At 33.9% G+C, this 13829-nt stretch overlaps 1 protein-coding gene across 14 annotated transcripts in view; it reads right to left on the bottom strand.

Moving 5' to 3' along the window:
* Positions 1 to 848: 848 nt before the first annotated feature.
* The window catches only part of LOC106881761 (uncharacterized), a 129387-nt gene continuing 116406 nt past the window's right edge, over positions 849 to 13829 (bottom strand). For all 14 annotated transcript variants that reach the window (XM_052971824.1, XM_052971825.1, XM_052971830.1 and 11 more), the window contains 3 exons: positions 9886 to 12024; positions 9525 to 9604; positions 849 to 7617 (listed from right to left, as the gene is read on the bottom strand). In XM_052971824.1, coding sequence (XP_052827784.1) covers positions 9552 to 9604; positions 9886 to 12024 — 2192 coding nt within the window. In that variant the 3' untranslated portion in view covers positions 849 to 7617; positions 9525 to 9551. The remainder of the gene's footprint in view (positions 7618 to 9524; positions 9605 to 9885; positions 12025 to 13829) is intronic.

Below are 13829 nucleotides of genomic sequence, written 5' to 3'. Positions count from 1 at the left end.
CCATTCTCTTTCTATATTTTTCAGACATTAAGCCAAGGGGAACATTATCGAATGTATCTGCCCTTTACCTTTTATTTATTTTTTTTTTAAGATTTGGCTGCTAGTTGTATCAGGTCAAGCAACTGTGTAAGAGGCTTCCTCATAAATTATTATTGCATAAAAAATATGACCGACAACAATAGCAAAAGAAGGATATCTAGTAGTTTGGTAAATGAATAAATTATACTTTTTTCATGATGACCACACAACAAATTGAATACAACGGTTGTGTTGTTGGTGTTGTTGTTTAGCCCCAGGTTAGCCTTGAACAAGCAGGCTTAGAATCCAAACCATTCCAGCCATGACCATCCTGTCTTTTTGAAGCACATGTACAATGTGTCCTTCCTTTTTTAAAGATAGTAGGATTCTCATTGGATTGACAATTGCTGTGCTGCTGTTTGGCTCCAGTTCAAACCTCATCAATCAGAGTGAAAGCCAATCCAGTTGTGACCATCCAATCTTTTTAGAACATCTAGGATTGCCCAGTGTATCCTCTTTTCATTTGTTAAGATGGTATGGCATTATTTGAGGGAGATTAAGCTGCTATTTCTAGTGGGTCGAGCAACTATGTAAAGGCCCCCCCCCCTCAATGTTTAAATGACAAGTAACTGGGGTTCCCCTTCAGTAGTTAGATTCAGATTTGAATATTTGGGAATCTGAAGATTAAAACAAAAGTTGAAACAGGGTTTCAAAACAAAAATGTGTGTCAGTGAAGTGTGTTGGCAAGAAACTGAGTCTTTCAAAGAATCCAAGAAAAATAAACTAAACTTCATAAAAAAAAAACATAAGAAAAGAAAACAACAGCTATATTATCTTTTAAAACTTTTTCATGTTTTTATTAAAATAACTGAATACAATTTAACATAATTTACAATGTAACTGGTATATAAAATGCAACATGACTAAGTAGTTAATATTACCATGTAGAGAAATTAAAGTAATCATTGCAAGATATATCTTGCTCCAAGGGTACAAAATTGTGTCTGCGGTAGGGTAAGAACTCACAACCCAAGAACCATTAAAACTTAACCTATTTGATCATTGACCTTCAGATAGTGCTGAGATAATACTATCAGAGGAAATGACTTAGTTCATTCTAATCAATTAAAAGTTTAAAGAAAAAATTTATGAGTATTAATATATATATATAAGAGTTTAGATTTTAAAAAACTTCAAGTAGTTGCAAAAAGTTTTTCAAGTATATCTTTAAAAATAAATCTATGAATATTAAGCTCTGAATATCCAAATGCAAAATGTTAGATAACTAGAAAATTATTTGAAAGCTATTATTTAACATCACTTGAGATTAAAGCATATTTTAAAGTCAACAACAAGCATTTTTGTTTATATTTCAACTGCTCATACTGTGTTTTTTTTTGTTTTTAACAACATTAATACAGTATAAAACAATTACTTATTTAATGAAAGGAAAAATAAAAAAAGAGAAGAGAAATCCCCAAAACAATTCTTACATAAAAGAATAAAACATGAAAATGAAAAATAACTTTTTGTTTCACTAGTTTTCTTTTTCTTCCTTCTTTTGTTTAGGATAAAGTTACATCAATGATGTGCATAGAAATAAAAATAAATTAAATTAAATAAATAATGCGTACATTCTCACAGCCAATTTTAAAAATTACAATAGTAGTGCAATAAAAATGAACAGTCATTCTCACTTCATCAAAAGATATTTTTTAAAAAAAACCCCAAAAAACTATAACATTTAAATAAAAGCATTTAGCATTCCAAGTTAATTGAGATTAAGTCAGAATAATTAAAAGCTAGTTAAATTTTTTACTTCATAAATAGAACAAGTTTGACTAATTCACTTTTTCTCTAATAACCAAATAGATATTATTCCCCTATTGATCAATAACTGTGAGTCTACAAATTCAATGGGTCATTGGAATATCACTAACGAGTTCCTTGTTATGCAGTGTAGTAATAAATCAGATGAGTGGAGTCTATACTTCTCCCTGTTATTTCCAACCTAATAAAAAAAACACTTGCCAATTTTACAGTACTCCCACTGATTACAGTTCTGAGTTATATTATACTAGAATGTACATTTGCAGTAAATATATATAGTATACATGCAGTGTATATTTACAGTATATTTACAGCAAATATACATAGTATGGACACTATATATAGAAATAGCTGAATTTTCTGCAGATGGTTCATCTTCAGTAATTAAGACATTTAACAGGCAACTACTATATATATATAAATATATATATATATATATACACACGCACACACATACATGCATGCATACACACACACACACATATATATATATATATGTATATGTGTGTGTGCGTGCATGCATATTTAACAACTCCATTCTTCACTTGGTACTTTATATTCCACAACAGACGGTAACCGTCTGAATTTTCAGTTTGTGTGAAACTAATATTTCTACCAAAGAAATTTCCGATAGCTAGTGTTCACAGGAGTGCTGCCAAAGGTAACTGCTGGGTCCCCTTTGATTTATTATATAGATATATATAAATATGTGTGTGTGTGTGTGTGTGTGCACATATAATTTCTTAAATAGTATTCTGGTTAAATATGATGAAATAAAATGAAAAACTCTTGGTTACTGATATAACGAAATCCCAAAATTAGATAAGAACCCAAGAGACCCTATGTATAAACTTTACTAGTCACAGGGATATAAACATATTGTAAAAAATAAGAAGACAAACCAACAAAAAACCAAATGAAGATGTAGTTGTTGCACACACACACACACGCATACATGATGATGATGATATATATATATATATATATGTATGTATATATATATATTTATATATGTATATATATATATATATATATATGTATATATATATATATATATGTATCTATATATATATGTGTGTGTGTGTATATATATATATATATATATATATAATCACACACACACATGTATGTATATATTCAGAAGTTCAGCATAATCATATTACTCTGAAACTATAGCTATCAATGCTACTTGTTATGTCTAAAATTAAAAGTAATTTCAGTGAACTATATATATATATATATATATATAAAGTCGAAGAATTTTTTATTATTAGTGGCATTGTAATGAATATTCTTCAAGGTTTGTTCATGAAAAACTCCTGGTCATCATATTTGTTAATTCTAGCAGACCTTTCTTATGGTTTGGCTTCATAGAATACAAAGAGAATATTTTGTTCTGCTGGAATATGTAAAAAATATCACGGGGGATTATATGTCAAAACTGTCTCAACCAATTTAGGGTAAAATGATATTTAACACAGAGGTACAATTATTTGTTTAAGTATAAAAAAAATGTGTGTGTGTGTACACAAACACACATGTATTTTGCAAAACAGGTGTCTAAACGAATTCTGAGAACATGTTATATTGTAATAGACTGAGAGTTTCAGACAAATCTCTTAATAGCTCTGAATCTCAAAATACTTCAGCAATAACTCTCTGAAATTGATATGTAATATCAGAGATGTTTCCTGAAATATTCGACATATTTGCAGGCAACTTTTTACCAATATATGTGTGTATATATGAACACTAATATGTGAGTATGAGGCAGTAGTCTGGGTACACAATATACATACATTATATATGTGTATATAATAAAATAATTTACATAATCATCATCACCAGTTATAGCTATTAAATTATTAAAGAAGAAATAGAATTAAAAGAGAGAAAATAAAAACAAAGCAATGCTGAATAAATAAATAAATAGCAATGTTTTAAAATCTTCATTTATCTTTATATTTTACTTTAGCCCTAATGTTAAATTGTGAAAGGCACCTATGGAAAAGAAAATTATATGAAAGACAGCAACATGAAAATGGTAAAAGTAAGCTGACTCTTGAAGAAAGAAACTTGTTGAAGAAAGTTCAACAATAATTAAAAAGAGCATCCATTTTAGATATCACAATTAGTTTTAACTGTTTATACATCTGTCTTCGTTTATCACTGATCTGAGATAACATGGGTCGGTGATTAGATAGTTTCTGCTTGGACTTCAAAAGCATGCCCCAGTCACTATCCACAATTGCTCAGGATAACTCGAGGGTCTGAGAATGAAATCTATTTATCCCTATAAGTTTCTATGATTCATTTATCACTGATTTGTGCAGCACCATACACTCGTGATAAACAAGGACAGATGTGTAATTATTTTAACTGATGACTGGTTAGTTGAAGTTTAATTTGGAAACCTTCTTTCATCCTTAAAAAGGAAAAACAGCCAGTCTAGTTACTGTGTAGTTATCAGAGTTGCTATCTATCATTATAAGAATATCAATAGCTGTAAGCTGTACGACTACTGGCTAATCACTCTTTAAATACTCAGATAAAAATAAAAATAAAAAATACATAAATAAGGTGCTCACAGGTAAACACACAAATATTGTCAGTCAGATGGCTGTTAACACTTCAGAAAATACTAAAGTAAGGGTTGAAAAGAGGGGTAAAAAATTTGCATCAGATATATCCAAACACCACTGAAAAAGTATTTCAAAAATTATTAAAAAATTGCTGTCATTTAATCAGAAGTTGGACATTGAATAGCTGTACAGATAAATAAGTAAGAACTATATTCAATAATAACAATTAGAATTTTTTCTTCAATAGGCACAAGCCCAGAAATTTTGGGGGAAGGGGTTAGTCAATTACATCGACCGCAGTGCTAGACTGGTACTTATTTTATCAACCGCAAAAGGATGAAAGGCAAAAATCAACCTTGGCGGAATGTGAACTCTGAACAATGCCAGAGGAAATGCTGTTGAGCATTTTATCCAGCATGCTAACAATTTTGCTAGCTTGCTACCTTATTAATAATAATAATAATAATAGCTGTAAAGTTTGGCACAAGGCCAGCAAATTTAGAGGAGGTGGAAGCCAATTACATCAGCCCCAGTACTTGACTGGTACTTTATTTTATCAGCCCCGAAAGGATGAAAGGCAAAGTTGACCGTGGCGGGATTTAAATTCAGAATAAATACCACTAAGCATTTTGTCCAACACACTAATGATTTGGTCAGTTTGTCACCTTTAATATTAATAAGAATGATGATGATTTCTTATATATGCACAGGGCTACAAATTTTAGTGGTGAGGGTTTTTATTACACTAATTCCAATACATAACTCTCTGAGTGGTTGGCGTTAGGAAGGGCATCCAGCTGTAGAAACTCTGCCAAATCAGACTGGAGCCTGGTGTTGCCATCCGGTTTCACCAGTCCTCAGTCAAATCGTCCAACCCATGCTAGCATGGAAAGCGGACGTTAAACGATGATGATGATGATGATGATGATAACTGGTACTTAATTTATTGATCCCTGCCCCATCACCAAGAGAATTTAATTCAGAATGTAAAGGCAGGATGTATTAAAAAAGTAAAATGCAACTTGTTCGGTGCTCTTTAAATTCTACTATAATAATAATGATGATGATTTCAAGTTTTGGCACAAGGCCAGCAGTTTCTGGGGAGAGGATAAGTTGATCACATCAACCCCAGTGTTCAACTGGTACTTTATTTAATCAACCTTGAAAGGATGAAAGGCAAAGTTGACCTCAGTGGAATTTGAGCTCAGAATGTAAAAACGAATGAAATGCTGCTATGCATTTTGCCCGGCATGCTAACCATTTTGTCAGCTCATCGCTTTAATAATAATAATTATTTCTAACACAGGCTCAAGGCCAGAAATTTGAAGGGGACTGTGGTTAGTCAATTAAATTGACACTTAAATATTGACTGATAGTTTATTTAATAAACTTCAAAAGGATGAAAGGCAATATTGATCTTAGAAGAATTTGAACTCAGAATGTAAAGAGCCAGAACAAATATTACAAGCCATTTTATCTGATGCTCTAACAATTCTGCCAATCCACTGTCTTTTTGCAACAACAACAACAACAATAATAATATAAATAAGAAAAGAATAATAATAATGATAATTTCTCACATAATAATAATGATTTCAAGTTTTGCCACAAGGGCAGCCATTTTGGGGGAGGGGATATGTCGATTACATCGACCCCAGTGTTCAACTGGTACTTAATTTATCGACCCCCAAAGGATGAAAGGTAAAGTCAACCTCAGCAAATAATAAAAACACATATGTGACATTCTAAATGTTCATCTAGGAACATCAAAGGCATGTAATGAGCTCTCCAGTCTTTTTAATAAAAAACCCCGAGCGTGTGCACATTTTATCAAACTACCACTTCTGAATGTGGTGGCGGTGGGGCACAACAGCAACAACAACAACACTTGGAAGAAGACCAAGCCAAAGAATATAGTTTAGAAATTTATTTGTCTACACTAAGGAAGAAAAGATTAAAAGAACAGGTGGTTTCTTACATTGGGAGGAGGAGGAGGATGTTGTGATATTCAACCCTTTCCAAAGATCGTTAGCAAAGTATGTGAAGTAGTTACAACTACAGATTAAAATTAAGTGGTGGACTCCACTTGTTTAGAATTTACTGCAACACCACATTGAATAATAATAATAATTATAACAACTACAACTAATTTTTATTATTAACATTGTCATCATCAACCCCAGAAAAGAAGATGTACGTGTAAACTGAATGTTAAAAAATGGTTATTTATCAATAAGAATTATAGATTAGATAGACAATTGTATAAATTAAAAGATAAATTTGAATCAATGTAAGTTTTTCTTAATTGGCAACATTACAGCACTAAACACATTTCAAAAAGAGATTTTAAAACTGAAAATAAAATAATTTATAAGATACATACACACACATGCATTCAGAGAGATAGTGCTGCGAAGAAATTGGAACAGAAAAAAAAAAAAGAGAGCAAAAAAAAATGTATATAAATAAATATTTCTAAGCACATAAGCGCCAAAACCAATTGATTAAAGGAGAAAATGTTTTGGTGTGATGATAGTTGAGGAGTAGAGTGATTGTTTCATTCATTACAAACAGTGAGCCTTTTAAAATTCATAGAAAATGTTCAATTACATCACACGTACACAGCAAATAGATTGTGAGGGACGGAGGATGGTATGGTTTAATCGTGGTGTCAATGGAAGCAATCATTATCATCATCATTGTCAAGAGTGTTGCTGTTACAGAGATGGAAAATTAACAGAACACTGTAAGGGTTTTTTTTTTTTTACTTTTTCCATAATAGCAGTAGCAGTAGTAACAACAGTAGGAGTAAGTGTTTCTAGACTTTCTCTTGAATTTCTGTATCAATGAGAAAGGATTCTGAAACAAATACACAATTCTGAGAATTTGTCAAATATTACTGTTTCCATCAAAAACTCTTGTCAAGCTACCATAGCTAAATGAAAGTATTTCACAAGTTGGAGACTTTATATTTGAGAAGTGCAGTAGCCTTAGTAGTGCTTGTCTTTTGATATGAAGGCCAGAGTGTTAGAGTAGAAAGTATAAAGAAAAAGTGCAAGCAGTGATGATATGATAATTATGATTATTGGCATGGAACTAAAAATATGTGACCACATCTCTTAGGGTCATTTCGAAATGCGTTCTTCGTGTCAGACAGTTGATGACGATTGATGCTTTTCCATACAATCTGAAACACAATAAAGACATTTGGGTTAAATTTACACAATATAATGGTTTCGAATTTAGGCTCAAGGCCAGCAATTTTGGGGGAAGGGTTAGTTGATTACATCAAGCCCAATGCTCAAATTGTACTCATTTTATCAACCCCAAAAGGATGAAAGGCAAAATCAACTTTGGCGAATTTAAAGTCAGAATGTAAACACAGACAAAATGTTGCTAAGCATTTCGCCTAGTTGCTAACAATTCTGCCAGCTTGCTACCTTAAATTTACACAATATTTTGGTTTCAAATTTTGGCACAAGGCCAACAAATTCGGTGGGAGAGGTAAGTCAATTACATCAACAGTCCTCAACTGGTACTTATTTTACCAACCCCAAAAGGTGAATTTGAACCCAGAAAGTAAAAACGGATGAAAGCATTTTGCTTGCTGTGCTAACAATTCTGCCAGCTCACTGCCTTAAATTTACACAATATATTACCATCAATATTATTAAAATAAATGTTTAAACAACCCCATTGCATCGTCCTGATATGATGCTTCATTATTGCTCTAATAGACTGTTAAGAAATATTCATTAGGCCAGCATCTCATGTATTTTAGTCAATTGTCTCTAAAAATAGAAATCTTTGTCTCATCATTCTGTATGACTTTGCACCAATTCTCTGCTGTTTACACCTTATCTTCAAATACCCATTAAGGCACTTTCTTCCCTCAAAAGCAGTCAAGTATGTTTTACGTCTTCAATCAAAGTCAATAACTTACATTTGTATGGTCATCAGTGTCACTTAGCTCTACAAGTTGCTTGCATTTATTGTATTCATTCTTACATTCTTATGTTGTTTGGTAATCAAAGTTAATTTAATTGTTTTGGTTACTCTTTGTTTTGTTCTTTCTTTCTACAATTTTTGTGGTTTTCACTGTATCATATTCTTAAAGCCTTGACAAAGTTTATATTGATTTCACCATTCTTCTAGTGTTCTGGCTGGGTGTTGGAAGGTGTATTCTTTGTTTCTTCACTTAGTTTCCAATCTTTCCTAACATGAACAGTCATGATGGTAATGGATGAATGCAAGTTTAAATACAAATATCATCAAGGGCACAGGTGTGGCAGTGTCGTAAGAAGCTCGCTTCCCATCGACATGCTTCTGTGTTCAGTCTCACCAAGTGGCACCTCGGGCAAGTGTCTTCAACTATAGCTCCAGGTGTGGATTTGCTAGACATAAACTGAAAGAAGCCCATTGTCTGTGTGTGTACACACGCGCACGCATACGCCTGTGTTTGTTCCCCACCACTGCCTGACAACCAGCTGTTGTCTGACGAGTAGTTGTTGTTGTGTCTACATGCCTGCAATTTGGTGGTCTGGCAAAAAGAGACCAATAGAATAAGTGCCATGCTTTAAAAAAAATAAGTACTGGGGATTGATTCATTCATTCAACTAAAAATTCCTCAACGTGGTGCCCCAACATGGCTACAGTCTAATGACTGAAACTAGTAAATGGTAAAAGATGAAAAAAAAACTATTTGATCAAGAAACACGAATGGTGTGACTGCGCCTCAACGGTTGGCTACCAAAAGTGGTATGATCCTGCCTTGATGCTGACTAATGAAATAATCATTTATTCTTACATAAATGTTTCATTATTTAATCCAAGTTTTCTAATTGCTTGTTTTATTGTAAACAAAATACCAATTCTTAAGTATTTGTAAAATTAGAAAATAATAAAATATTGTTTGAAGATAATGGCAAAATAACTGAGCATGAAAAGGGCAGAAATCCAACACACAATAACTACATATAAGTGTTCAGAATTTTGGCCACACATAATAGACTGGGAAAATATATAAATGTTTTGCTACCCTACTCCCTCCCACAAAAATATGTTATATACATTAAGAAGAGAATGTTCCCTCACCTGTTATAAACTGTCTCAAAGTCAGTTCTACACAGAGTTTAATGCTTGTTCTGAACAATCACTTACGAGATCTGGAGATTCTATAAAAACAGAAATGGTCAAATGGAAGATTAACATTTTAAGCAGACAGAAGAAATTACTGTATTTATCCATGTATAAGTTGCACCATAATTTTGCGTTAAATCTTAATACAAAATTTGATCCCTTCATAGCTTTAAGCTTTGCCCCATGTATAAGATGCACCTCAGTTTTTCCAGTTAAAATCAAGTATAAAATAGTGTGATTTATACACAAGTAAATATGGTAGCCTTAGAGATTGTGAAAAAATGTATGTTAACAGTAGAAGAATGAAGTTTAATACCTGTTTTCGATTTTTCATCTGTGCTGCTCTTGTGAAGATCATTGCATTCATTATTAACAGACTGGTTATTGCTGTCTGGCAGATTATTAGAAACAGTTTCCTTCAACGGATTTTGAGAGGAGGAGGAGGAGGAGACAGAACCTGCTGCAGCTACACCTTCAGTTTTGGAATCAGAGGCATTAGACTCATTGGAACTCTTGTACACTGATACTGTTTCAATATCATCTTTGACACTTAATTTCCAAGCACCAGCATCTTTGACAGTCTGCAAAGTTTCTTTGATCGTGACTGCACAAACTTCTTCAGTTGGATAAAAAACGTCTCTGTTAGTATTGTCATTTCTCTGCTTTGAAGCATCAGAAGTAACATTCAAACAGTTTTCAGAATTATCTCCAACGTCAGCTTTACTTTGATCTTCTTTCACTGGTGCTTTTCCCTCTTTATCGTCTGTCTCCCCACTAGTTTTGGTCTCAAGGTTTTCACTTAACTCAGTTGATTCAGTGCTAACATTTTCTTCAACAGATTTATCTAATTCTTCTTTACAAATATTGTCTTCTATTTTGACATCTACTTTCTGTTCATCAACAATGCTTTCAGTGTTACACACTGAAGCCTGGTCATTAACAATTTCTGTTTTCGTATCAGTTTCTGAGTTTGGCACTGTGGTTTTTTCACTATCTTCACTTTTTGATGCTACATCTTCTTTGCTGTCTGTATCTTCACTTTTCAACTCTTTGCTATCTTTATTATCAACTACATCAGTTTCCTTAATTATATTTTCTGCTTTAGCTATTTGTTCATTAGAATTATGTTCATTTTCAGATCTAACTGTTTCTGTAGTAACTTTGGTTTCAGAATCAGAATTCTCTACCTTATTTGCTGATTGTTCATTGTGACTATGAACAGTTTCATCAGATTTTGTTGCCAGTGGGTCTAAATTAGTTTCTTCTAATTTGTTGGTCTCAATATCTGTATCAGGAACAAGGCTATCTGAATCTGATAAACTTTTTGTAAATGCTTCTGAGCTATCTTCCAATTTAGCATCACTATCATCAACAGCATCACCATCAGCTTTATCTTCACATTTGTCATGGCAATTTAATCCTTCGTTATCAGTCTTAGTCAATTTATCAGGATTCTCAACAACTTTCTGAGAATCTGATTTGCAAAGATTTTGATTTAAGGAGGAGGAGGAGAAGGAGGAAGAGTCATTTAATACTTTATTTTCATGGACCTCATCTTTGTCAACAGTATTAGCGGAAAATTCTTTAGCTGAGCTGCTACTCAAAATTGGGAGTTGAACACTTTTGTTCTTATTTTGAACAAGAGACTCTTTGGCATGCTCTATAGAGGCCAGGTTGATAGTTTTGTCATTTTCTGATGGAGCATTCAAAAAATCTGGTGAGGTGGGAACAAAAGCCGGGGCTTCAGGATTTAGCTGACAGTCAAGTCGAAGAGTTTCCTGTATTTTATCAGTCTTATCATAAACCAGATGACCATCTTCAACGCAAAAGTCATCCTCATCAGGACAGTCTTCCCATTCCTCACCTTCCACCATGCCATGTACAAGACCATAATTGGCTTCATTTTCAGCATCTTCATATATACCACTGTAAAGCTCTCCATCTTCAATATATTCGTCTTCCAGCATAACACCCTCTTCATCATCATCATCATCATCATCTTCGTCGTCGTCATCTTCCTCATCATTGCCACAGTGAAGGTGGTCACCATTTTGCAGGTTAATCTGAGACTGGTCCCATGAATTCTCCTGTATGGTATCCCACATTTTTTCAGCAGGAGCACAGCCTGATGTAGGACAGGACTTACTGTAAGGAGAGCTTACGATAGAATGTGATGTCTGATCATATGAAATAGGTATGCTAGCTGAAGCAATTCCACTACCACCGACTGACCGTAATGCAATATTATCGGTATCAGAGTATTCAACTTCTACATCATCTTGAGCACCTGGAGCATTGTCTATCTTTACAACAAGCAGATCCCTTGTACACTCAACTTTACGAGAATCACTAGCAAGATTTGCTGGTATGATACGACTTCGAGGTGGTGCAGTTATACCACGACCTCTTCCACGGCCTCGACCCAACAACTTCTTTCCTTTATCAGCTTTCTCACCTAAAACAATAAAAGAAAATGAGAAAAAAATAATACAAATAAAAACATCTGAAGTCTACTGTTTTCCACATTTTAAAGTTTTAATAATGAATATCTTATCATCTGAACCAACAAATGACTGGCACTCCTTTCCATTACCTTCAAATAGTGCTCTCCAGAGCTAATTTCTATCCTCACTAAACTCTTTTATCTCTTTCCCTCCGAGCGTATCTGAATCTTTTGAAATCTGCTATAATGTATCCAATCCTTAAAAAGTACAAACTTTCAGACCTTGCATCAAAGCCATTTCCAACATCTCAACGGTGATGGTAATATTCTTCCTTCAATACATTAGACTTGTCCCTCTTCATTGACCAGCATAATGATTCTATAGAGCCAGATCAGATCTGCAGGGGCCTCGCTCTCTTCAGTCACTAACCAGTGGTCCTTCATCTTGATAACTTCATTGAAAGCAATGTTGTTGCAATAAACATTACCAAAATCTTAACTATGTCCAGCATGAAAACCTCCAAGCTAAGTTGAGGCATTCATGTTTCCTTTCTAGGATTGGAAGTTCCTAGTCTGACTGCACCATTGCAACATATCCCGAGTTCCTTCAAAACCACCTGCTACTAACTGTGGTGAATGTTAAGGCTTAGTAATCTCTCCTTTCTGTACATTCATCAACTGCTTGTTGTCACTTCTAGCAGTTCATATTCCTATATAGACAAAAGAATGCTTTACTTCTCCTTGACCATCTACTCACTTGTCAAAGACCTCAAACAGGAACCTTCAACAGGAACATAGCAGCTGAGTCACTTTCCTACATGTCACAAACACTTAATCATTATGAATGTTCACATGTTAAACAATTTGTACGTCACATGATCAAGAATAAAACACAACGGAGGTTTCCAAGTTGCTACAAATAAATATTAGGTCACACAATCTCTAATAATAACCTCACCTCCCATGTATAATACTGCCAAAAGTGCATCACAAAAACTGATTCTTATTTAGAGCCAAGAAATATTTAAATGCCAGTCAGTTGTTGACTTTTTACAGAATTCATGTAATTCCCATAATGAAGAACTGTTCGGTGCTATGAGACAGTTCAGCTGCTGCTACCTCTAGATTCACACAATGACATGAGTGACCAAGACTATTGGATGTTTGTTATACATTACCAATCAGAAAGCTTGTCTATAGCAGGATTACCCATTTACAGCTCAGTGGATTGAAGCAATATGAAATAAAGTGTTTTGCTCAAGAACATAATGCACTGCTCAGTCCGGAAATTGAACTTGGGATTACTAAATTGTGAGTGCAACACTAACCACTAGGCCTTCACTAGATTACTTGAAATAAATAACTTGCTAAGAAAATTCTCAAAGGAAAATAATCTTACACATGTGGGATAAAAGATCCCTTATTTGAAACACAGTTAAGGGTTAGTGACAGGAAGAAAATTTGGCTGTAAAATAATAACTTCAATTTAGATGAGATGCAGTTTGGGTTCGTGCCAGGTAAAAGCACTACTGATGCCTTATTTCTAGTGAGACAGTTGCAGGAGAAATACCTAGCTAAGGATAAACCTCTGTACCTGGCTTTCGTTGACATGGAGAAAGCCTTTGACAGGGTCCCCCGATCCCTTATCTGGTGGTCAATGAGGAAACTTGGGATAGAAGAATGGTTAGTGAGAGCTGTGCGAGCCATGTACAGAGATGCTGCCAGTAAGGTGAGGGTTGGAAATGAGTACAGCAATGAATTCCGGGTAGAGGTAGGGGTCCACCAAGGTTCCGTCCTCAGCCCCCTCTTATTTACCA

Source organism: Octopus bimaculoides, chromosome 11, assembly GCF_001194135.2.
Source record: "Octopus bimaculoides isolate UCB-OBI-ISO-001 chromosome 11, ASM119413v2, whole genome shotgun sequence".
NCBI lineage: Eukaryota > Metazoa > Mollusca > Cephalopoda > Octopoda > Octopodidae > Octopus > Octopus bimaculoides.
Note: the sequence above shows the minus strand (reverse complement) of the source record. Positions and strands in the feature narration are given on the sequence as shown.